General features: G+C 41.2%; 1 protein-coding gene across 1 annotated transcript in view; it reads left to right on the top strand.

Moving 5' to 3' along the window:
* The window catches only part of LOC143987625 (uncharacterized), a 79113-nt gene extending 62895 nt beyond the window's left edge, over window positions 1-16218 (top strand). Inside the window, exons 41-80 of the mRNA XM_077486508.1 lie at window positions 2138-2178; window positions 2278-2362; window positions 4677-4889; window positions 4977-5120; window positions 5567-5723; window positions 5810-5952; window positions 6979-7071; window positions 7167-7230; window positions 7313-7411; window positions 7525-7628; window positions 7749-7887; window positions 7978-8096; window positions 8188-8337; window positions 8416-8586; window positions 8680-8986; window positions 9083-9156; window positions 9242-9329; window positions 9431-9548; window positions 10058-10181; window positions 10466-10602; window positions 10714-10969; window positions 11080-11322; window positions 11436-11612; window positions 11696-11841; window positions 11927-12017; window positions 12117-12506; window positions 12589-12715; window positions 12932-13050; window positions 13131-13327; window positions 13462-13645; window positions 13729-13894; window positions 13992-14116; window positions 14212-14520; window positions 14626-14829; window positions 14930-15055; window positions 15140-15310; window positions 15399-15503; window positions 15648-15743; window positions 15892-16026; window positions 16117-16218. Of these exons, the coding sequence (XP_077342634.1) occupies window positions 2138-2178; window positions 2278-2362; window positions 4677-4889; window positions 4977-5120; window positions 5567-5723; window positions 5810-5952; window positions 6979-7071; window positions 7167-7230; window positions 7313-7411; window positions 7525-7628; window positions 7749-7887; window positions 7978-8096; window positions 8188-8337; window positions 8416-8586; window positions 8680-8986; window positions 9083-9156; window positions 9242-9329; window positions 9431-9548; window positions 10058-10181; window positions 10466-10602; window positions 10714-10969; window positions 11080-11322; window positions 11436-11612; window positions 11696-11841; window positions 11927-12017; window positions 12117-12506; window positions 12589-12715; window positions 12932-13050; window positions 13131-13327; window positions 13462-13645; window positions 13729-13894; window positions 13992-14116; window positions 14212-14520; window positions 14626-14829; window positions 14930-15055; window positions 15140-15310; window positions 15399-15503; window positions 15648-15743; window positions 15892-16026; window positions 16117-16131 (5952 nt within the window). The 3' untranslated portion in view covers window positions 16132-16218. The remainder of the gene's footprint in view (window positions 1-2137; window positions 2179-2277; window positions 2363-4676; window positions 4890-4976; window positions 5121-5566; window positions 5724-5809; window positions 5953-6978; window positions 7072-7166; window positions 7231-7312; window positions 7412-7524; window positions 7629-7748; window positions 7888-7977; window positions 8097-8187; window positions 8338-8415; window positions 8587-8679; window positions 8987-9082; window positions 9157-9241; window positions 9330-9430; window positions 9549-10057; window positions 10182-10465; window positions 10603-10713; window positions 10970-11079; window positions 11323-11435; window positions 11613-11695; window positions 11842-11926; window positions 12018-12116; window positions 12507-12588; window positions 12716-12931; window positions 13051-13130; window positions 13328-13461; window positions 13646-13728; window positions 13895-13991; window positions 14117-14211; window positions 14521-14625; window positions 14830-14929; window positions 15056-15139; window positions 15311-15398; window positions 15504-15647; window positions 15744-15891; window positions 16027-16116) is intronic.
* Window positions 16219-25696: the final 9478 nt, after the last annotated feature.

Below are 25696 nucleotides of genomic sequence, written 5' to 3'. Positions count from 1 at the left end.
GTAAGGGGGAGGATGGATCCTCTCCAATCTACATCTAGCTGTGTGTGGGGGATTGGGGGCGTGAGTAGTGAAGAAAGTAGGAGTCAGTGTATGTGTCAGGTTGGTGGGTCAAGCAGGTCAGTGTATGGGTCAGGTAGGTCAGTGTACGGGTTAGGTACCTAGGTCAGTGTATGGGTCAGGTAGATCAGTGTATGTGTCAGGTAGGTGGTCCAGTGTATGTGTCAGGTAAGTGGGTCAGGTAGGTCAGTATAGTAGTCAGGTAGGTGGTCACTGTATGTCTCAGGTAGGTCAGTGTAGTGGTCAGACAGGTCACTGTGTGTGTCAGGTAGGTGGGTCAGTGTATGTGTCAGGTAGGTGGGTCAGTGTATGTGTCAGGTAGGTCAATGTAGTGGTCAGGCAGGTGGGTCACTGTATGTGTCAGGTAGTCATTGTAGTGTTTAGGTAGGTGGGTCACTGTATGTGTCAGGTAGGTCAGTGTAGGGATCAGGTAGGTCAGTGAAATGGTCAGGTAGGTTACATTTATTACAGGGGCAGGGAAAAGGGGGTGTAGTCAGGTTCAGAGCCAAGGGGGTGGAAAAATGAGGTTTCGCCTAGGGTGTCAAAAATCCTTGCACCAGCCCTGCATGCGCTCTGAAGGTCCAGCTTACCATGCCGGACCTTCAAAGCCTGTGTCGTAAATGGCAGCTCCAGTGCACATGCGCACACTCACAGTGCCGGAGCCCCGTGAACCTGGAAGAAACACCAGGGAAGATGTCAGCGGCCGCAGCGGTGTGTGCAGGCGCCACAGGAGGGCTTTGTTCTAAGGTAAGTATTTAATAATGAGCTAGTATGTGATGCCTTATGTCTTTTTGGGCTTTTTTTTCCTCAAGGTTTACAACCTCTTTAACATTATACGCTTAAAACCTGAACTTTTAATAATCAAATTTAAAAAAAGGTATTTTTTTTAACTCTACGGGGTTTGTTTCAAAAGCCGTTATCTAAATACAAAAACTGCTTTTGCGATGTGAAAAAAAACAATATTTTTTTTATCCCTATAGTTTTCATATCAGTCATCATCGCACCTATAGGATCATTAATAAAATACAAAGGTCTAAAGTCTATCTTATTTTTTTTTTCAATGCCATTTTTGTTGACAGTCAAAAATAGAGTCAACATGTACGTTACATTAAGAGATGCGATGCCTTATGTCTTTTTTGGATTTTTTTTTCCTCGAGGTTTACAACCTCTTTAACTCAAAAAATCAGAACTTTTAATAATAAAATTTAAAAGATAAGTAGATACATTTTAACTCTACAGGGTTTGTTTCAAAAGCCGTTATCTAAATACAAATTCTGCTTTTACCATGTGAAAAAAAATCAATAATTATTTTTATCCCTATGTTTTTCATATCAGTCATCATCACACCTATAGGCTCATTAATAAATTACATAAAGTCTATCTTATTTTTTTCAATGCCATTTTTGTTGACAGTCAAAAGCAGAGTCAACATGTACGTTACATAAAGAGATAAGAGATTCTATTTTAGGTGTGAGTTTTCCTTCATTCACAGCTTCCTTAGCTCAGTGTAAAACAATCCTTTCCTAAATGATAGACTGCAAATGTGGCTTTCAACAACGGAGTACTCAAGAGTCCCCTGCTGAAATATGCTGGTTATTTTTACTTGTGATGAACAGACAACTATGGGTCCGAGCGCTCAGTTAAGGCAACGTAAAGCCCACGTCCATATGTGGAGCAATCTGAGTAGGCACAGGGGCTGGCCTACAGTATATAAGCCGAGTCCCCAGAGACCTAAGCTCGTTACCTCTCAGTTTGGGTGAGTAGTCTTCAAGCAGGCTGTGTATTCTACCATCTCAGATCTTGTAGCTCATTCCCACACTTAGAAAAAAAGTATGCCAACAGTTTAAAAATTGGGCTGTGCATCAAAATCAGTAATAGTAATACAACATAATATAGATATTCATTGTAAATGAAAACTGGAGACTCACACTTTGGAGGCTCACAATATGCTTTAGATTACATATGTAAAGAAATATTAGTTATTTTGTAGAACATAGGATCTTGCAAATGAAAATGCTGTAAATATTAATTTATAATTGTAATATTTCTTAATTGAATTGTCTTTCTTTTCTCTTTTTAGGGGGGCCATCGTACTTTTTTCATCTTAAGAAGTTCTAACGGGTAAGTGGTCAAACACTGGATAGATTAACTGATACTTTAGATTAACTGTAGAGAGATTGCTTTAGATTAGCTGAAAAATAATGCTGTTGGTTCCCCTAGGAGGATCCCCGTTGTTTGCTGTCCCGATGACATTGCACTGAACTTTCTGCTTCCCCTCTTTGCAAAGGTTTTGCTTGGAGGGCTGGTGATAGTTTCAATGGCATCCTAGTAGAACCTTTATAGGTTTATAATGGGAATGTACTCCTAAGAGGGAACAGTTCAGCGGAATGCTGGTTGAACTAGATGAAATTGGTTGAACTAGATGGACTTGTGTCTTTTTTTCAACCAGACTAACTATGTAGTTAGGTAATGCAAAGCCCTAATGTCACCAGGAAGGCAAAGTGAACTGAGAAAAAAAGCAATAACAGCCAAGAGAGAATCTAAAGCTGGACACACACTGTTCAAATTTCGGCTACTTCAAGAAGTGTTCAAATTTCAGCTGCTTCAAGAAGCAGCTGAAATTTGAACAGATTTCTTTCCAGCTTTAGATTCTCTCTTGGCTGTTATTGCTTTTTTTCTCAGTTCACTTTGCCTTCCTGGTGACATTAGGGCTTTGCATTACCTAGCTACATAGTTAGTCTGGTTGAAAAACTCTCTTGGTGATAGTTTCAATGGCATCTTAGTACAACCTTTCTAGGTTTATATTTGGAATGCACTCCTAAAAGGGAACAGTTCAGCTCAATGCTGGTTGAACTAAATGGAATTGGTTGAACTAGATGGACTTGTGTCTTTTTTCAACCTGACAAATTATCTAGCTATGTAATGCAAAGCCCTAATGTCACCAGAAAGGCAAATTCAACTGTGAAAGAAAGCAATAAAAGCCAAGAGAGAATCTAAAGCTGGACACACACTGTTCAAATTTCGGCTTCTTCAGAAAGCAGCCGAAATTTGAACAGTGTGTGTCCAGCTTTAGATTCTCTCTTGGCTGATAGTTGGTGATACTTTCAATGGCATCCTTGTAGAACCTTTATAGGTTTATATTTGGAATGTACTCCTAAGAGGGAACAGTTCAACTCAACGCTGGTTGAACTAGATGGAATTGATTGAACTAGATGGACTTGTGTATTTTTTTAACCAGTTAACCAGACTATGTAGCTATGTAATGCAAAGCCCTAATGTCACCGGGAAGGCAAAGTCAACTGAGAATAAAAGCAATACTAGCCAAGAGAGAATCTAAAGCTAGACAGACCCTGTTCAAATTTCGTCTGCTTCCTGATGAACTGAACGAAATTTGCATAGTGTGTGGTACTGTGCCTGTCATCATCCTTTGAAAAATCAAGAGAGAATTTATGATTGTTTATGGCTGTTTGGGTATTCTGACCAGGGTAGCCAGTAATATAGTAGCAGTAGAGTTTCTCCAGGTGCTATAACATTGTAATTGCCATGTCCCCCTACAACACACAGCTCTATGGTCAACTGAGGCTGCAGTTTAAACAGAAGGGAGTAGCAAACACCCCAATGGATGTTATGTTTTGTGGTTCTCTCTGGCCTCCCAGCTGTGGTGGACCATAGAGGTGTGCTAAAATGTATCCACCTCAACAATAAATCCTATTATACTCTGTGTTCTAACTCACATCCTGTCCAGCAATTAAGTTCCCTGTATTGTTTGGACAATAATAACAAAAATTATATGATTCAATTGTGTCTCTCTTTGGCTGGCTATGCACTAGAAATTCCAGTAAAATCTTGCTAGTTGTTCCTGCTCTAAGGCTGGCCATAGACGGATCAACATTTTTCTGGTTCCTGCTGAACTGGCCAAATTTCATTCCATCAATGGGCAAGCTGATGGTACTAAAGTTCAACCAGCTTGTTGTTTTTTTTCAAGGTACAACTAGTCTGTTTTTTTTTTTTTATGTGATCACTGGCAGTGGCTATAGCTGCCAGTAGTGATCATTGTATTCTGCCAGCTGGGAAACCTCCTGCTGTCTGATTACAATAGCACAGTTGGAGTCATTCCTCCATGAACACTGACTGCGTTAATGAGCAAATCAAGAAAATGTTCCTTCCCTCAACCCATGGTTGAGGGTAAGAAAATTGTACAATGTATGGCTTTCTTAAGGCAAAGGTATAGCTTCACAGGAGTATAGGAGTAATAATCACAGCTGAGCCCTAATAAGCACTTGCTATTTACTTAACCAATGACAATATGGCTTAGTTTACACTTGCAGTTTGGGTGGTGCTAGCAAAAACGGCAGATGAGGCACAATTTTACCACCTCTCAATTGGCCCCCCAAGCTGCAAAGGCAGCTATATTGACATGCTGCGACAATAATGCTTTGCATCAAAAATGATCCCGTTGTGTTCAGTGGGCATTAATACCCATCAAATGCGATACAATAAAATTGTATTTGCGTACATTTCGGCGCGGTGGTGCAAGCTTTCCAGGGATAAAACAGGCAGTAAGGAGGTGACAAATCACCTTATTAAAGCATTATTATAAATAAGACATTTTCATACAGAAACCAGCAACCATGGGTGACGGTGAAATGGCGGTTTTCGGCGATGCCGCCCAGTTCCTCCGTAAGAGTGATAAAGAAAGACTGGCAGCCCAGAACAAACCGTTTGATGCCAAGAACACCTGCTACGTAGATGATCAAAAGGAACTTTACGTGAAGGGTTTGGTCACCGCTCGGGAAGATGGAAAAATCACTGTAAAGACTGAGGATAACAGGGTAACTATTTTAGCATATTTTTCAGAATAAATAAAATACTAAACATGATTAAAAACTATATATTAAACATATTATTTTGCATTTCAGACTGTAACAGTCAAAGAAGGCCAAGTTTACCCCCAGAATCCTCCCAAGTACGATAAAATTGAAGACATGGCGATGATGACTCACCTGAATGAAGCTTCTGTACTGTATAACCTCAAAGAGCGTTACGCAGCCTGGATGATCTACGTAAGTCCCAATATCTAGATAAAATGACAGGAGTCAAAATAAAATGTAGATAAGAACTATTGCAACAATCCTAATAACACATCCTATAAAAAAAAAAAAATGTAGAATTCTTTTATGCATTAGTTGATCACTGGCAACCAAACTTCTTAATAAAGTTAAACCTACCCAGTAAAATAACAGCTTTAGCCTGCAAGTCCAATTTTGGTTGCTAAATGTAAAAAAAACAAGACACCTCGCTCGGTCCTTCGCTTTAAAACCCAACCTCCTTTGTAAATTGCTAATAGGTGAAGGGTCCTAAATGCTGCAAATAGCATGCTCCAGAGCAGCCTGGCAATAGATTTTATATTTTGGGGTAAAATATGGAGTTTCAGTTTAAGGAGTGGGACGTTTTAGGAAATCACAGTTGCTTCACAAACTAACATCATATACTTTATAATATACAACAGACATACTCTGGGCTTTTCTGCGTCACTGTCAACCCCTACAAGTGGCTGCCAGTGTATGACCCTATGGTGGTTGCTGGCTACAGAGGCAAGAAGCGTATGGAAGCCCCACCACACATCTTCTCCATCTCTGATAACGCTTATCAGTTTATGCTCACAGGTACCTGTGCTTGTGTTATTCTGAATGTTTGTTTGATATGGTCAGAAGCCACATACATGTTTTAAATTCACATTTGCATTTGGTAGATCGTGAAAATCAGTCTGTCCTGATTACTGGCGAATCTGGTGCTGGAAAGACTGTCAACACCAAGCGTGTCATCCAGTACTTTGCAACAATTGCAGCTATTGGTGACAGTGGTAAGAAGAAGGAGTCCAGCGGCGCTATACAGGTTTGTACTCAAATTTCAACTTTTAATAAAATGTAATTAAAAGATACTTGGAAAAGGAGTTGGTTAGCTAAGCAAATGCACTCAATGTCAGGCAGCAGCATAAAGATGAGATGAAAACATGATATATTTATGGCATTATCCCACATACATCACAAAAGTCAGATCTTGAGTACAAGGCCCAATCTTGAATACAAGGCCAGATCTTGAGTACAAAGGCAGTGTTAACTAGTAAGTTAGTAAAAATCATGGCAGGTCTCTCTTATATGAAAGGTTTAAAAGTACTAAACTTAACTCATTTGGAGAAAAAGACAAGTTAGAGGTGATTAATTATGAATATACGGTACATATATCCAAAGTCAACGTAAAAGAAAAATTGTGAAATTATTATTTTCTACAAAGAATGTGAAAAGGAAAAGGCGATAAAAGCTGCATATCAGCAAAAAAATATGTTACTATTAGTTTAGGAAGCTTTTTTTTAAGGTCAACGTGGTTAGATTGTCGAATGATCCTAAGTAATAGCATGCTACATCCTCTTGTTGGAAAACAAACTAAAGTCATAGTATACATATTAAAAAAAATCTTTGCATTCTTAGGGACTATATTACATAGAAAATATGAGTTAACAAAGTTATGTAATTTGGGAGATGTGTTGAGTGTCAACGCGTAGAGATTTGTGAAAGCCAAGTACGACAACAAATATAGCTTATGGTCTGATTACATTGCTGTCCTTCACAGTTAATATATAATATATCTTTGCAGTGTTCAAGAAAATACAGGCTCAAACTGTATTGGTATCTGTCTGTGAAACTGCTAATGTAATTGGAATGTTATTTACTAAATAAAAAGCTGCTAGATCAGGCCGGCTTAAAGGGCCTTGTACTTGTATAATCAATGCACCAAAGTAGAACATGTAGTAGCCACTGGTAGGATGTGCATTTTTCAGATTTTTTTTTCCCTTTTTGCTTGTTTCTATCACTTTTACCCATTTTGGTTGTCTGCTGGATCTTTATACCTCTTTATGTTTAGGGTAATCTGGAAGATCAAATCATCCAGGCTAACCCACTGCTGGAAGCCTTTGGTAATGCCAAGACTGTAAGAAATGACAACTCCTCTCGTTTTGTAAGTATATATGAGATCTATATGTTCATTATTTACTCATTTCTAGGAACTCATATTGCATGAACTCCTTTCTAATCTTCTCTTGTCATGTTTAGGGTAAATTCATCAGAATCCACTTTGGTACCACTGGAAAACTATCTTCAGCTGATATTGAAACATGTAAGAATGAAACCCTCCAATTTCTCCTCATTTTGTAGTTTCTCACATAAATTCATACAATTACTACAATGCAATCTTATAGATCTGCTGGAGAAGTCCAGAGTAACATTCCAGCTGTCAGCTGAAAGAAGCTACCACATTTTCTACCAGATCATGACAAACAAGAAACCAGAGGTTGTAGGTACGGTCATATTTCCTTTCAGATAATAGACAGAGAAATGAGACCTGCAAACCATAAGCATGTGTTATTGAATGTAGAACTTATCATTTTTTTTTAATCTCGTTTGTGTTTAGAGATGCTTCTTATTACCACCAACCCATACGACTATCCCGCAATCAGCCAGGGTGAAATCGTTGTGAAGAGTATTGATGATACAGAGGAGTTCATTGCCACAGATGTAAGTTGTTGAAATCTTGGAACAAGAAAATATTTTTCAGTTTTACACAGACTGTATCATTTCCACAGATGTACATAATGTGGTACTGGGCACTAAATAACCAGAGCTATTTTCCAACAGACTGCCATTGATATCCTGGGATTCACCCCAGAAGAAAAGGTCGGCATCTACAAGTTGACTGGTGCTGTCATGCATCACGGCAACATGAAGTTCAAGCAGAAGCAGAGGGAGGAGCAGGCCGAGCCAGATGGCACTGAGGGTTTGTCCTTTATTTTTCAATTTATTTTATGATTTTTTTTTTCCATATATGCCATTAGGATTAATTTCATACTAAATGTCTTATCTCCAGTTGCTGACAAGATTGCTTATCTGATGGGTTTCAACTCTGCTGATATGCTGAAGGCTTTGTGCTACCCCAGAGTAAAGGTCGGAAATGAGTTTGTCACCAAGGGACAAACTGTAAATCAGGTATGATAAAATCAAGAAATAAAATAACCATACTCAAACATAACTATGCCTTCTGTAATATATAACACATGATTTTTGCTCTGCTCTTTAGGTCAACAACTCTGTTGGTGCCCTCTGCAAATCCGTTTTTGAGAAACTCTTCTTGTGGATGGTCACTCGTATCAACCAGCAGCTCGACACCAAGCAGCCAAGACAGTTCTATATTGGTGTGCTGGATATTGCTGGATTTGAAATCTTTGATGTAAGTTCTTGAACAGTTTTAGGTTTGTATGTCTTTCAAAGCAAAGGATCTGTTTTCATTTCTTTATTTTACATAAAGTTCAACAGCTTGGAACAGCTCTGTATCAACTTCACCAATGAGAAGTTGCAGCAGTTCTTCAACCACCACATGTTCGTCCTGGAACAAGAGGAATACAAGAAGGAAGGTATTGACTGGGAGTTCATTGACTTTGGTATGGACTTGGCTGCCTGCATCGAACTTATTGAGAAGGTAATTTCACATATGGAAATGATATTATGAAACCAAAAATTTCAAATTATTTGTAGTTACAGACTTAAAGTAACATTTATTGTTTATTATCAGCCTATGGGCATCTTCTCCATCCTTGAAGAGGAGTGCATGTTCCCCAAGGCCACTGACACATCCTTCAAGAACAAGCTGTATGAGCAGCATCTTGGCAAGTGCAAGAACTTTGAGAAGCCCAAACCTGGCAAAGGAAAGGCTGAGGCTCACTTCTCTCTTGTGCACTATGCTGGTACTGTGGATTACAACATCTCTGGCTGGCTTGACAAGAATAAGGATCCATTGAATGAATCTGTTATCCAGCTGTACCAGAAATCTTCAATGAAACTGCTGTCCTTCCTGTACTCTAGCTATAATGCTACTGATGGTGAGTAACTTCCCTCTTCCTTTCTTATTTTAAGATTTTTTTTATTACATTTAGATTACGATCTATGATGACTCTTCCATTGTGTTTTATTAACAGATGCTGCCGGTGGCAAAGGTGGTGGAAAGAAGAAGAAGGGATCCTCTTTCCAGACTGTGTCTTGCCTGTTCAGAGTTAGTATGACTTTTCTATCTGCATAAACACTTACATAATTTCTGCCAGAGGAGAAAATCCTAATTTATATTGTGTGTGTTATAGGAAAACTTGAACAAGCTAATGTCCAACTTGAAAAGCACTCACCCTCACTTTGTGCGTTGTCTGATCCCCAATGAGACCAAAACTCCAGGTACAATTTTATTATCCTGTTCATGCTGCAAACATTAAACATTAGGAAGGCACTATAGTTTTTGTGGTCACTACTGACATTTTTCACACGATTTCTCACAGGTATCATGGATAACCACTTGATCATTCACCAACTGAGATGTAACGGTGTATTGGAGGGTATCAGAATCTGCAGAAAGGGATTCCCCAGCAGAATTATTTATGCAGACTTTAAGCAACGGTAAATTTTCATGCACATTGTAAACATACTTGTATAGGTAATATGAATTGTATTGCATTGTACTGTCTACCCCAATGTTGTAAAGTGCTGCGTAAACTGTCAGCGCTATATAAATCCTGTATAATAATAATAATAATAATATAAACGAATGGATCATTAGGGGTAAACAATGCCATTAGATTTGGAAGTGAAATAGAACATTTTAGTAAGCTCTAACGAGCAGGGCCCTCTGATTCCCCTTGTCTTGAATTGTATTGCATTGTACTGTCTACCCCAATGTTGTAAAGCGCTGCGTAAACTGTCGACGCTATATAAATCCTGTATAATAATAATAATAATAATAATAATAATAATAATAATAATAATATAAACGAATGGATCATTAGGGGTAAACAATGCCATTAGATTTGGAAGTGAAATAGAACATTTTAGTTATTTAGATATGTATGGTTTATTATACACTTCGAGAATGATCATTATCTATTCCACACTGTTTCCTTTTTCTAAAGTTACAAGGTCCTGAATGCCAGTGCAATCCCAGATGGGCAGTTTATTGACAGCAAGAAGGCAGCAGAAAAACTATTGGGCTCTATTGATGTTGACCACACTCAGTACAAATTTGGCCACACCAAGGTACGGCAGACAGCAGCTCCCAGATAATGGTAGATCTAATGCCACGTACACACGGTAGGAATTTCCAACAGAAAAAGTCTGATAAGTCAGATAATCCGACAGTGTGTATGCCCCATCAGACTTTTTCTGTCAGCATTACCGATGGACTTAGATAAAGAACATGTTCTAAATTTTTCCGTCGGAAATGCCGATGGAGCTTATCCTGTTGGTAAGTATGACCGCGTTTACGCGGCATTAATAGTTTATAATATTTAATTTTTAAATGACTATTTTTTTTTCTTAAGGTATTCTTCAAAGCTGGTCTCCTGGGTACACTGGAAGAGATGAGAGATGAAAAGTTGGCACAACTTATAACTCGTACTCAGGCTCTTTGCAGAGGTTTCTTGATGAGAATTGAGTTCAAGAAGATGACAGAAAGACGGTAAAAATGATTTTCTACTCACAAAAGTATATTAGTAATGATAGCTATAGAGGCAAAACAACATTTTTGATAATAAACATATTTACCTGATATGTGACATTTCTTAAACAGGGAAGCCATCTATGTCATCCAGTACAATATCAGATCATTCATGAATGTCAAACATTGGCCATGGATGAAACTGTACTTCAAGATTAAGCCTCTCCTGAAGAGTGCAGAATCTGAGAAAGAGATGGCAAATATGAAAGAGGAGTTTGAAAAGACCAAGGAAGCTCTGGCCAAGTCAGAGGCCAAGAAGAAAGAACTAGAGCAGAAAATGATCTCATTGCTGCAGGAAAAGAATGACTTACAGCTCCATGTCCAGGCAGTATGTAGAATTATATAGCAAAACACTATTTAAAAAATCATTTATAGTGATATCTAGTTGTTATTAATCCAAAAATTCCCAGTTGCCTAAAAAAATGTTTTTTTCAAAAGGAATCTGAGACTCTGGCTGATGCTGAGGAGAGATGTGAAAGTCTCATCAAGAACAAAATTCAACTTGAATCAAAACTCAAGGAGCTCAATGAGAGACTTGAAGATGAGGAAGAAAGCAATGCTGAACTGACAGCTAAGAAAAGGAAACTGGAAGATGAATGCTCAGAGCTAAAGAAAGACATTGATGACCTGGAACTCACTCTGGCAAAAGTAGAAAAAGAAAAACATGCAACAGAAAATAAGGTATAAGCAACAAGAAACGTAAAGTCCACTTCCTGATTCAAATACACAAATGCAAAGTCTACTTTCTAATATAGTATAATTATGTATGTTAATCTTTGTTCCATTATTTATAGGTTAAAAATCTTACTGAAGAATTGGCCTCTCTTGATGAAAATGTCTCCAAACTTTCCAAGGAAAAGAAAGCTCTTCAGGAGGCTCATCAGCAAACTCTTGATGACCTTCAAGCCGAGGAAGACAAAGTCAGCTCCTTGACCAAAGCAAAAACAAAGCTGGAACAGCAAGTAGATGATGTGAGTATCTCAAAATAACATTTCTAATCTGTTGGGTATTTAAAAAGGGGCCAAATTATTCAAATAAATGCATGTACTTCTAGCTGGAAGGTTCTCTGGAACAAGAGAAGAAACTCCGTCTTGACCTAGAGAGGGCCAAGAGAAAGCTGGAAGGTGACCTGAAACTGTCCCAGGAAACCGTCATGGATCTTGAAAATGATAAGCAGCAATCTGACGAAAAGATAAAAAAGTAAGGAGTGATCTCTAGGTTTTTTTTTAAGAAAAACCTGAAAATGAAGGCCGCATTTATAACTTGTATTAACCTTGATTCACAGGAAGGACTTTGAAATCAGCCAACTCCAGGGAAAGATTGAGGATGAACAATCCCTTGGATCTCAACTGCAGAAGAAGATAAAGGAACTGCAGGTAAAAGATGGATTACATGATCCTAATATCATTATATTAATTTCTCATTATTTAACTATGAATATTAAAATCCCAACAATAATAACCTGCTCTATTTAGGCTCGTATTGAAGAACTTGAGGAGGAAATTGAAGCTGAGAGGGCAGCTCGGGCCAAGATTGAGAAACAGAGAGCTGATCTCTCTAGAGAACTTGAAGAAATCAGTGAAAGACTTGAGGAAGCTGGAGGTGCAACATCTGCCCAGATTGAGGTGAACAAGAAGCGTGAAGCTGAATTCCAGAAACTGAGACGCGATCTAGAAGAAGCTACTCTTCAAAGCGAAGCCACTGCTTCTGCTCTGCGCAAAAAGCATGCTGACAGTGTTGCTGAGCTTGGAGAACAGATTGACAACCTGCAGCGTGTTAAGCAAAAGCTGGAGAAAGAAAAGAGTGAGCTAAAGATGGAGGTTGATGACCTCGCCAGCAACCTGGAGAGCGTCTCTAAGTCTAAGGTAAGAAATGTCTTGAAAATACATGTTTCTTTTTAATCCTTATTTTGGAATGGGACAATAATTTTACCAAATGTTCTTGTAGGCCAACCTTGAGAAAGTTAACCGCGTGCTTGAGGACCAACTGAGTGAAGTCAAGTCTAAGGATGATGAACATCTACGTTTACTTAATGACCTCACTACCCAGAAAGCTCGTCTGCAGACTGAGACTGGTAGGTTAATTACTGTACTCATATAATAGAAGTAATATATGTAACAATATAATGAAGTGTTTAATAGATCAAATACAAGCCAATAAAATGTACAAAACCAATGACATGCCAAGAGTATTCAGAAGAGTGAAGAAATACTTGACTACATGCACTGTGATGTGCCTACTAAATGCATTGTTTTTAATGCTATGTGATATTGCTTTCATGTGATTCTAGGTGAGCTGTCTCGCCAGCTAGAAGAGAAAGAGTCTCTAATTTCTCAGCTATCCAGAGGCAAACAGGGCTTCACTCAGCAGGTTGAGGAACTCAAGAGACAGCTTGAAGAGGAGTCAAAGGTAACAAACAATATTGAAACAGTACATTTCCTACAATGCCATTACATGTATTTGACATAATTCTTATCTGCATATTCCAGGCAAAGAATGCCCTTGCCCATGCCCTGCAGTCTGCTCGCCATGACAATGACTTGCTCCGCGAGCAATATGAGGAGGAACAGGAGGCCAAGGCTGAGTTTCAACGTTCTCTGTCCAAGGCTAATGGTGAAGTTGCCCAGTGGAGGACCAAATACGAAACTGATGCCATTCAGCGCACAGAGGAGCTAGAGGAGGCCAAGTAAGTTGAAACTCAGGAAATTTGTTTTTATTTCCAATATTTTTTATTGATTTTACAATAGAAACAAAAGAGATTTGTTTTTAATAGACTCTTATTGTACCAGTACATAATATTGTTCTTTATTCTCTTTACAGGAAGAAACTGGCTCAGCGTTTGCAGGATGCTGAGGAACAGGTTGAGGCTGTGAACTCCAAGTGTGCCTCCCTGGAAAAGACCAAGCAGAGGTTGCAGTCTGAGGTTGAAGATCTCATGGTCGATGTGGAGAGAGCAAATAGTGCAGCAGCTTCTCTTGACAAGAAACAGAGAAACTTTGATAAGGTAAATATGCAGGCATAATACAACTGTAATAACTTTCAATTATTTGGATACATATTCTATATACAGTATGTCCATGATTTCAGGTCCTGGCAGAATGGAAGCAGAAGTATGAGGAGGGTCAGGCTGAACTGGAGGCTGCACAGAAAGAGGCTCGTAGCCTGAGCACTGAGATCTTCAAGATGAAGAATGCTTATGAAGAGGCTCTAGAACAAGTTGAAACCCTGAAACGCGAGAACAAGAACTTGCAACGTATGTTGCTTACTTACTGTATTTCTATAATTTTTCATTGATGAGAGTACGTGCACTGAATAGATGTGTAACATTTGTTTGACCATCTCTTCACCAGAGGAGATCTCAGATCTGACTGAACAGATTGGTGAGACTGGAAAATCTATCAATGAACTGGAGAAGGCCAGGAAGCAGGTTGAACAGGAGAAGAGTGATCTTCAGGCTGCTCTGGAGGAAGCTGAGGTATAGAACTCAAAATATAACATGGATTGGCTTTATTTTGGCATGACCTTTCTGAGGTCCAGTCTAATTTTAAATATTGTGTTCCTCTTTTAAAGGGATCATTGGAACATGAAGAAGCCAAGATCCTCCGTGTCCAGCTTGAGCTGAACCAGATCAAATCTGAGGTGGACAGGAAGATTGCAGAGAAGGATGAGGAAATTGAACAGCTGAAGAGAAACAGCCAGAGAGCCATTGACACAATGCAGAGCACACTGGACTCTGAAATCAGAAGCAGAAATGATGCTCTGAGACTGAAGAAGAAAATGGAAGGAGATTTGAATGAACTTGAGATCCAACTTAGCCATGCCAACCGCCAGGCTTCTGAGGCACAGAAACAGCTCAGAAATGTGCAAGGACAGTTGAAGGTATCCCAAAAAAGTGCAAATAATCATATAAAAAGTTCTAGTCTCATTCTATTCAAAGTAGTCAGATTGTTGGTTTATTATGATCACACACTTTTTGTCATCTAGGATGCCCAGCTGCAGTTAGATGATGCCTTGAGAGGACAGGAAGACCTGAAGGAACAGGTTGCTGTGATTGAACGCAGAAACAATCTGCAACAAGCTGAGATTGAAGAGTCTAGGTCCGCTCTGGAACAAACAGAGAGATCTCGCAAGTTGGCAGAACAGGAACTTCTGGATGCCAGTGAACGTCTGCAGCTCCTGCACTCACAGGTAGAATCTACTACTAATTATCATTAGATTTAGATTTAGCAATAAACGTTACATTTTTTCATTAAATGCTAACTAATGACCCACATATTTGTTTCTCTAGAACACTAGCCTGCTGAACAGCAAGAAGAAATTAGAAAGTGACATTGCACAGCTGACAAATGAAGTGGAGGAAACAGTTCAGGAATCCAGAAATGCTGAAGACAAAGCTAAAAAGGCCATCACTGATGTATGTATTCATTTCTCTACAAACTCATAGCATAGATTACCCCCAGTCAACATTCCCACTGACTGTTTTTCTATACTACTTAAGGCTGCTCTGATGGCAGAAGAGCTGAAGAAGGAGCAGGACACCAGTGCCCACCTGGAGAGAATGAAGAAGAACCTTGAACAGACTGTGAAGGACCTGCAGCACCGTCTGGATGAAGCTGAACAGCTGGCATTGAAGGGTGGCAAGAAGCAGCTCCAGAAACTGGAAGTCAGAGTAAGTATTTTAAATGAAAAAGTGGTAAAGATTAGAGAACAAATACAAAAATTCCAACAAATTTTTTTTCTGAAAATGTTCCCCATAGGTACGTGAACTGGAGAATGAGCTGGACAATGAACAGAAACGTGGAGTTGAGTCCATTAAAGGAGTTCGCAAATATGAAAGGAGGGTTAAGGAACTCACCTACCAGGTACAGTATCTTAGTACACATACTCAGTATGGAAAATCCCTAAGGACTTCTTGTTTTTAGGCATTTCTTGGATTAAACCATTTTTGTTATGAACATGACTCTTACGGTATATTCTGAATGCTCTATACTAATTTTATTTTGCAGACTGAAGAAGACAGGAAAAACCTCCTGAGGTTGCAGGACCTGGTAGACAAACTGCAGCTGAAGGTCAAGGCCTACAAGAGGCAGGCTGAGGAATCTGTAAGTGCAAACTTATTTTTTTCTAGAAAAACTTTTCCAGAAGCCTTTTTTTCATAGACAAGACTGATTAGCAAGTTAGCAAGTTAGACTTTAGACCAAATTTTTAATACAACTTGGAATTTGACAATTGATTAACTTTGTTCTTCAGGAGGAACAAGCCAATGCTCACCTGGGCCGCTTTAGGAAGGTCCAACATGAGCTTGAAGAGGCCGAAGAGAGAGCTGACATTGCTGAGTCCCAGGTCAACAAGCTCAGGGCCAAGAGCCGTGACGTTGGAGGAAAGGTATAGCAGCATTTTTTTAAATGTTATGTCACTTAATTTTCTTAAAATTACTTCTTGTACCTTACATTTTTTCTCTTTATCTTTTTGCAGAAGGAGAGCGAGTAGTAAATACTTCTAAATGGTTCTAGAACAATGAACAGTATTTAAATTATATTGTGCTAATATTTAAATAAATTATTGAAGTTCTTTAAATATGTTGTGGCCTTTTCATTCTACTAAACACAATTTTCATGTAATGGTTTCTACTTTAATGGTAGATGTAGACACAGAAATGAATGCAGTTATGAACTCATTAAAACATAACAAAAAGAGTTTTTTTTCTACTGTAATTACCTGAATATGGCTTATTATCTGTATCGTATAATTCCTTGTACAACAGCTCTTAGACCGGTAGAGGGATGGTCAGTGTTAGCAGCCAATCAGCATGCTGCATGCGCATATGCAGACAGAAAGAGAGATTAGTGTGAGCAATTTTGCAAACTGCTGCTACTCCTTCTCTGTCCTATCCTTGGCTGGAGGTAGGGAGGTGACCCCTAGCCTTATTGCTTAACTGCAACATTGAAAAGTCACCAGCCTGGCTGTTCATTCTAGTGGGGCTCTGTAAATGTCAGGACTATATTGACAAAAATACAAACCCTTTGGATAGTGAAACACCTCTAAGTAATAATTCATTTAACTCTGTATTTGACCTGGAGTTCAGCTTTAAATATTCCCTGGCCCTTAAAGGAAATCTCCCACTTCTGTTTTTTCAAAAAACTTAAGGTGTATATGAGTGCAATTCAAAAATTGTAACTGGTTACAGTCCACATTTACTCTTTAGCTGATGTCAAGTACTATAGTGGTTCACAAGCAGGGCTGGACTGGGACAAAAATTTGGCCCTGGACTTCATCCAGACCAGCCCACTTTAATTTAGCAAACACGCACAAAAACAGTAAGCCCCCACCCTACATCAGGGTCCCCAGAGCCCCCCATTACATCAGGGTCCCCAGAGATTCTCCCCCTTGCATCAGGGTCCCCAGAGAGCCCCTCCTTACATCAGGGGGTCCCTAGAGAGCCTCCCCTTTACATCAGGGTCCCCAGAGAGCATTCTCCTTACATCAGAGTCCTCAGAGAGTCTCCTCTTTGCATCAGGGTCTCCAGAGAGCCCCTACTTACATGAGGGTCCCCAGAGAGCCTCCCCCTTACATCAGGGTCCCCAGAGAGCCTCCCCCTTACATCAGGGTCCCCAGAGCCCCCCATTACAACAGGGTCCCCAGAGAGCCTCCCCCTTGCATCAGGGTCCCCAGAGAGCCCCTGCTTATATCAGGGTCCCTAGAGAGCCTCTCCTTTACACCAGGGTCCCCAGAGAGCATTCTCCTTACATCAGAGTCCTCAGAGAGCCTCCTCTTTGCATCAGGGTCCCCAGAGAGCCCCTACTTACATCAGGGTCCCTAGAGAGCACCCCCTTACATCAGAGTCCCCAGAGAGCCTCAGTCTTGCATCAGGGTCCCCAGAGAGCCTTCCCCTTACATCAGGGTCCCCAGAGAACCTCCACCTTACAGCAGGGTCTCCCAGATACCCTCCCCCAGTCACCAAAGTCTCCATTATAGCCCAGGTCTACTGCAGCAATTCCCCTACTTCTACAAGCAATACCAGGAGTCTTTATAGGGCGGCTTATCCAAACAGATACAAGCCTACACCCTAGACCTCCAGCCGGTTAACGTTGGAGCCCATTTTGCCATTGGTGCACATAAGTGTAGGTCCGATGGGAATCTGTAGGCAGTATGTTAAGCTATTGGTTAAGTTTATAGTCCTTAGAAGCTTACTTTCTGATATCAGCAACAGGTTGTGGCCTCATGGCCCTGTCACCAATCCAGTAAAACCTCCACGGAAGTTCTACCAAGATAGGTGTCCTCTGGTTCAGCGTGACTCTAATCTTCAGTTTACCTGGCCGTAGAGCTCTACCATCAGTGGAGCATGAGAATTTCTCCAGTATTGGGTTCCCAGTTTCCACACACCCTGATCCTCTCTCTCTCTGGTCTCCAGCTGTTTGAGGGGAAAACCTTTGCTCCGACCACTGGCTAGTCCATACAGGGAGACCTGCTCACTCCAAATTCCCACAGCAAAAGACTGAGCTATTCAAACTGCAGCTTGGAAAGATAAAGCTTCTCCCCCTCCTCTGTTTCTGCTTCACCCAGAAACTGTAGTGCATTGATCAATAGAAGTTCACAATAGTCAAAACTCCCACATTCCACTGTGGCTGGCATAAAAGTCTATGGAGTGCCTTTGACTTGCCTGCTTTCACTGCTGATGAGAGGCGGCAATGTGCTAAAATCCATCAACTCTGATATGGACTCTGATGTAAAGGGACACTGATGGGAACCATGATGCAAGGAGGCTCTGATGGAGACCCTGGTGAAAGAGAGACTCAAATGGGAACCCTGAAGTTAGTGGGGCTCTTATGGGGACTCTGATGCAAGGGGAGCCTTTGCTTTGTTTTACTAAAGTTCCTTCACTTTTAATCTGAATAATATAATCTCGAATCCAAATAAAACATATTTTTTCAATTATTTATTGATTTATGAAAGAAATGTTTTCAGCCCGCAAATATTTGTAAAATACATAATGTCGCTCTCATACTGAAAAGTTTGGAGACCCCTGATTTAAAAGCAACACACATATAACAATGCTGTGGTTGTATAATGACAAATCTGCAGTGGATGAACGCCTTGCTGCCAAGGTCGACCCTGTAAGTGAGTGGGAGACGGCGGTTTCCTGATCATGTGATTGTTGTAGTTGGCTGTCCCACAGGAACTGTCAGTGAGAGCCAGGTCAGTGTGCGGGGAGGATGCCGTGAAGTGTGTGCTCAGCACAGAATCTTAAAATGCATTGGTTTGGCTGGGCATTAAAGTGTTACTAAACCCACAACAGTAAAATCAGTCTGTATATGCAGTAAAGCATGCTTGCTATACTCATTGTAGAACGGGTTAATCCTCTGCATTGTGTAAAATGGTTGTTTGATCATGTCTCCTCTGATCCTCACCTTCTTCCAGTGTCTCCAACTAATCTCCAGATATTATAGAGGCCAATGGACAAATTGCTCAGTTTGGTGTGTATTGCTAGAGAGTTTTGTTTCTTGGGAGAGTGTATGTGATCAGCACAGGGTAAGATTCTCCCAATAGGAAATCTTGTTTAAAGGGATGCAGACCCAGCAACTCTCCTCATTAGAGCCCTGATTCTGAAGCAGCTGGTTGATAATTACTCCCCATATGACTCACACTGCACAGGGGCACAGAGCAACAAACAAGGATTTCTTCAGAATACAAAGTTTGTTAAAATCCTTGCAGTGTACATAGATCACCCAGAGGGGAATTATTTTTTCTCAAGAAAAATGGAGTTACACTTTAAGCTAAGCTTTTTACATGTCGCAGTCTCTCCCCTTGAAAATCCCTGGGTGCGTTGATTAGAATACATTTTTCCAGCTAACTGGATATACTGTTTCTTGCCCACATTCCTAATACAGACGATGAACAAAAAATAATTCCTCCAAAAAGTGGGATTTTAAAAGACCATAAACAGTAGGTAATGTAAAAGTTCAAAGTTTATGTGGGAGACGCCATTTGCATACTGCTCTGCTGCATCACAAGTAGGGATGAGCCGAACACCCCCCGTTTGGTTTACACCAGAACATGCAAACAGGCAAAAAGTTTGAGCGAACATTCGAACCCTACCATAGTCTATGGGACACGAACATGATCAATCAAAAGTGCTTATTTTAAAGGCTTATATGAAAGTTATTGCTATAAAAAGTGTATGGGGACCCGGGTACTGCCCCAGGGGACATATATCAATGCAAGGACAGTTTTTTTCAGGAGCAGTGATTTTAATAATGCTTAATTTAAAACAATAAAAATGAAATATCGTGCCTGAGGGGGGGGGGGTCCCTTAGTCTGTCAAGTGGAGCATCTGTGTGATGTGAACCTTTGGGCCTGGTATGGACTGGGGGGGTATGGACTGGTTTTTGTTAAAGGGGGCTTCCAGATTACAATAAGCCCCCCACACGCAGACCTGGCCTGGTAGTTGTGGGGGCGAAACCCTTTTCCCCATCAACATGGGGACAAGGTGCTTTGGGGGAGGAAGCAGCCTGGTATTTTTCAGGAGGGGGGGGGGGGGCGCTCGCTCCTCCTCCCATATCCTGGCCTGTCAGGCTGCTTGCTTGGGTAAGGATCTGGTATTCATTTTGGGGGGACCCCACCCCAATTTTTTAAAGAATTTTGGCATGGAATTCCCCTTAAAATCTATGCCAGACCCAAAGGGCCTGGTATGGATTTTGGGGGGGCCCCCACGCTTTTTTATTAAAAAATGTTGGTGTGGAGTTCGCCTTAAGATCTATACTAAAGGCCTGGTATGGATTTTGGGGAGGACCCCGTGCCGTTTTTAAAAGAAAAATTGGCATGCAGTTCCCCTTAAAATGTATGCCAGATCTAAGGGCCTGATATGGATTTTGGGGAGGACCCCATGTCATTTCTTTTCTTAATTCTGTCATAGGATTCCCCTTAAACACTTCAATGCACTCTTATATACTCTGCACTGCCACCCCATGTCACAGGTGCAAATGAGCAGTATATGCCTGATTTTGGCAGGAATACTAATTGTACACCTGTGGGCTGGGTTCATAAACGTCCCAGGAAGAGAAGTCAGTGCTCAGACTTGGAGACAATTGGTAGTCTGTGTGTACGTTTGAAGCAGGCAGGTGTAGTCTGTGACCAAAGCAGCACGAAGCTGACAGCAAGTAAGCCAGGAGGTTATCGTTTGGTTATACAGGGATGATGGAACCCCCTGCAAGGGTTGATTACTGTTTGTTTGAACTTTTTCGTTACCTTTAAATAAAAGTGGGCTGCCATGCCCTAAAAACGCAGTCTGGAGTGGCACGTTTCTGGAAAATTGCATGCACCACTTGAATCTAATCACCCCGGATTTTCACAATTAGTGGAGAATGTGGGCACGGATGGCGTTGGTCCAGATCCTCGCATGCTGGAAACCGTGAGTGTAAGCCCTTGTACACACAGTCGGAGATTCCGATGGAATGTGTCCGATCAGACCGTATTGTCGGATAATCAGACTGTGTGTGGTCTCCATCGGACTGTTTCCGTTGGAATATCCGACGGACCAAGTTTTCCAACTTGCCTATAAAATTTTCTGACAACATGTTCTGATCGGACATACTCCGATCATGTGTAGCCTACTCATACGGACAAAGTGCCACGCATGCTCAGAACAAATTCCTAGACCAAAGCTATTGGCTACTAGCTTGAACGTAGTCCCGTCGTAATGAAATAACGTCATCACGTTATGTACAATCGGATTTTCCGACAACTTTGTCCGAACGTGTGTATGCAATAGTTTCGGACAAAATCCGTCGGACAAAATCCAACGGATTTGGTTGTCAGAATGTCCGACCGTGTATACAAGGGCTCAGAGTGCATTTTGGGGCACTCCGCAGTTCTCTAATTTTCTGCGAATGCCTCATATGCGAACAAACGAGCACCCAATGTTCGACTTGACCATTGGGACTATCACCTATCACAAGCTATGGTGGAGCGCTGCAGTCCGATGTAACATGTCTCTACTTGGATTGGCACACTATTTGTAACCAACGCTTCATCTCCATTCCTCTCTTCGACCCTGGGGCCTTTTGCATTTAGAAAAAATATTGGCCAATTCAATTGACACTACCTGCTGACCACATTGATGCATTACATTAACCATACCCCTAGTGACTCTATGCACTCTATATGATTAAGATTCCGGGAGCCATTGCTGAGACTCCCCAGTCCCTCATTTGCCCTGGTCCCTTTTGGGGTTTTTGGGTTTGGCATTGGAGCCCTGTTTGGCAGCGATGTCCCCCCTCACTTGCTGGCACACTTATAGCAGTTTTGTTCCCTGCTCTTGTGTTATGACTTCCATCCATTGAATCTTCAGCACATAGGAAAAACCTTGAAAAATCTGTAACTGCATAACCTATTGACCCTGAAGAAGACCTCCACTATCTTTGTTGAAACATGTTGGAATTTCTTCTGTCCCATTACCAATGGTAATGGTATCAATGGGTTATTGTTGGTTTTGTTCAATGCAGTCATACATGCTATGTATTTGTTTTTATTGATCCAACTTTTTATCTGATGTTCTATGTAAACAAGGCAGACCACCGTTCTGTGAGAGGGGAATGTGCTGATCCTATGCTAAGCAGGAACACGGATCTTTACATTCCCCCAGTCTAAACACATCCCCCACAGTTAGTAATCACTCCTAGGGAACTTTGTACTTTTACATTACCTACTGTTGCTGGTCTGTTAACATCCCACCCTTTGAGGAATTATTTTTTGTTCATTGCCTGGGTGTGTTGATGTACTCACTCTGTCCTCCTTGTTCGCACTGCTCTCAGGCAAGATTCCAAGTCATATAAACCGTGTTTTGGGGATTGCGCCTCCTCTAATTTTACGTGTCACCCAAACCTTCTCAATATCTTATGATGTGATTTTATGTGGAAAAAAATATATAAAACCATTCACAATACTAATCAATATGGTGATATTACCACCGATATCCACTCAAAATTTTAAGCAAATTCCAACATAAAACAAATCATAAAATTATTACAAAAGAAAAACCACCCCAAATTCCACAATGGTCCCAGAATGCAAGATTCCAAGTCAAACCACTCTGCTGAATAGATCTTCCTAAGCCAACCTGAGCCCATACTGCAGATGGGTTCACCCCTAGACCTACGAAACCCCTCCTAGGCCACAGACAGCCTTCTCAGCACTCAATCTTCAACCCAACTCTGGCTAGCATGACTCATCCCTATTTAAGGGCTGGCCTAGCCACCATACCAGAACAGTACGCTCGGGGATTGGCCACGTTCCCCTAAGTATGCAGATTAACCCTCCTGGCCTGCACCCACTAACTTCTAGAAGTTTCTCTAAACTTCCAGAACCAGGGAGACACACACCAGAGACCTGCCTCTGTGAGTCATCGAGCCTGACCTGCAGTAAACCCTGACCCAGATTCCCGACTCACACTTACCATGAATCAATAAATTTGCCTGCACTAAACCAATAGCACACTAGAGGGTTCCACATCTGGAGAAGGCTTAGTTGGATTGGTTAGGTCAGCTTAACCTTTAATTGTTCTTCCCTGATGACTACCAATCATGGAACAATAATTAAAGAAACCAAAACTAAAAAGAAAAAACAAGAAAATCCCTTTGGCTTGACAAATACTTTAACTGCTTAGCGACCGCCCACCGTAGATCTACAGTGGCAGGGCGGCCCCTCTGCGCCGGATCACATACCTGGTATGTGATCTGACAGTTCCGGGTCTGGGGCACGTGCGCTGCCAGCGACCTACTCTCGCTGTGATTGGACACAGTGGGAGACAATCAGCAGGTCTGGCGGAAGCGATGTTCGCTGGGGCCCGCCAATCGTTTGTGAGAAAGGCAGAATGACCATCTGCCTATGTAAACAAGGCAGACCACCGTTCTGTGAGAGAGGAATGTGCTGATCTTGTGTTCCTGATAAGCAACAACACAGAGCTTTACATTCCCCCAGTCAAAGCAGCTCCTCCCACAGTTAGCAATCACTCATAGGGAACACAGTTAACCCTTTGATAATCCCTGATGTTAATCCCTTCCTTGCCAATACCGCCAAATGAAAACTCTATTTTTGGGAAAAAAGGTCATTATTTTGTTTGGCTACAACATCACGCAACCTTGCAATTGTCAGTTAAAGCGTTGCAGTGCAGCATTGCAAGAAATGGCCTGGTCATGAAGGGGGGGGGGGGGGGGGTAAACCTTCCAGAGCTGAAATGGTTAAAGTATAACTAAAGGCAAAACTTTTTTTGTTTTGGATAGAGTGAAGAGCTTAGAACACCTGTCAGTTTTTATTGCTGTGTGCTCTCCAGTTAGGGAGACTCACACTATCTATTTGTCCAGTTTACCATTATCATTGAAAGTGAAATAAAGGAAAATCCCAAGTTTTAGGTATGACCCCAGAAAAGTAATAGAGGAGAAATTTTCTCAAATAATTCTCTTAATTTACAGGGAACTACTCCCACTTCCTGTTTAGCTATAGGACAGGAAGTGAGAGGAAATCGGAAAAAGGGGACACAGATGGTGAAAAAAATCGGACAAGGGTTATAACCCTCCCATAATCTAAAATGGGAAAAAAATTCTACTTTTAATATGTTAGGGCTCATTCACATGGGCACAGAGATACCTCTGCCAGGCTAGCCCCCCCCCCCCCCCCCCCCCCCATATCAAAATTTTTGAAAAAATCTTATGCAGTTTGTTAGATCTTTATTAGATCAGGTTAAATCAACCGTTGTTTGCATTAGATCTCACACGGAAGAAGCAATATTAAAAGTTATTTGCTGGGGGGGGGGGCACTAACCTGTCATCAGCCCCCGCTAAGTTTGCGGGCTTCTGCCCATTTGTCAACCTGGACAGGTGACTCAAAAAGCGCACCAAAAACGCAATGCAGATGCATTTTTGATGCGTTCTCTATTAATTTCAATGGGGGCCTGCATTTTTGCTGCGGTTTTGGAAACAGCACCAAAGATGCAGCATGCAGAAACTTTTTCACATGCATGCACCTGCAGTGCAGTGGTGTGAAGAGGGATTGTATTTCTGTTGCATTTTTACCACGGTAAAAAGAGAGCAAAAAGGCATCAGTATGAAAGTAGCCAAAATGTTATGCCAATCTTCACACCGCTGTGCTGTAGGTGCATGCGCTTTGAAAAGTCCTGCATGCCGCTGAAAAATGCATGTCCCCATTGAAATGAATAAAAACATGTAAAAATGCATCAAAAACGCAGATGCGTTATGTTTTTTGGTGCATTTTTTTGTTACATGTGGTTGAACTAGATGGACTTGTGTCTTTTTTCAACCTGACTAACTATTTAGCATGTCCAAGTTTCACAGGTGCATGCTGGGTAAGGTTAGGTTCACGCCTGTGCGGGTGACTGCCGCTGCGGGGCACAGAAAGACATGCTGCCACTTAGGACATGCGTGGGGGTGCCATTAATCCTAATGGCACCCTCATGCACTGGAAATCGCATCACTGGGAACCACACTGCACTTGAAGTTTTCATGCGGACTTTGTTGTAAAAATATAAAGGTGCAGGGACCTTTTCCCTGGGATTTCAGGAGCCACAGCAGTCTATTCACACAATTGGGCTGCCGTGCCCATACAAAACGCAGCTTGCAGAGCCACGCAAGCATGGACCTAACCTGATACGCAACCAAAAAATGTGTTTTTGCAACCAAGCAGTTTGAAATTAGCCTTAAGACTGGGATATACACTTTTTTGAGTTTGCGTTTGCATGTGTGTATGGAGTATTCCCCAAACGCAAAATGTCCATGGTCTGGGAATAAATCATATGTGCGGGTGTGGTAAATGCCGATACAAAAAAGCACTGGCGTTTACCCGTGCACGGCAAATCATTTCTATGGCCGCCTGGGCACTCCTCAGGTGCAAAAAAACGTTGTGATTTTTTACACTAGAGATTTGACACATGCGGACATCCGTGTGTGTCACACTTGCGTTCAGGGATGGATGGGTAGCCTTTGATGCAAACTGCCTGCATCTCCAGGGGCACACTTCAGTCTTTGTATGCATGTAAGCGATCGCA

This window comes from Lithobates pipiens, unplaced genomic scaffold (genome assembly GCF_037356315.1).
Source record: "Lithobates pipiens isolate NorthernLeopardFrog02 unplaced genomic scaffold, aLitPip1_a1.2 Scaffold_1, whole genome shotgun sequence".
Classification (NCBI taxonomy): Eukaryota; Metazoa; Chordata; class Amphibia; order Anura; family Ranidae; genus Lithobates; species Lithobates pipiens.
The sequence above is the reverse complement of the archived record's forward strand: the minus strand, read 5'-3'. Positions and strand labels throughout refer to the sequence as shown.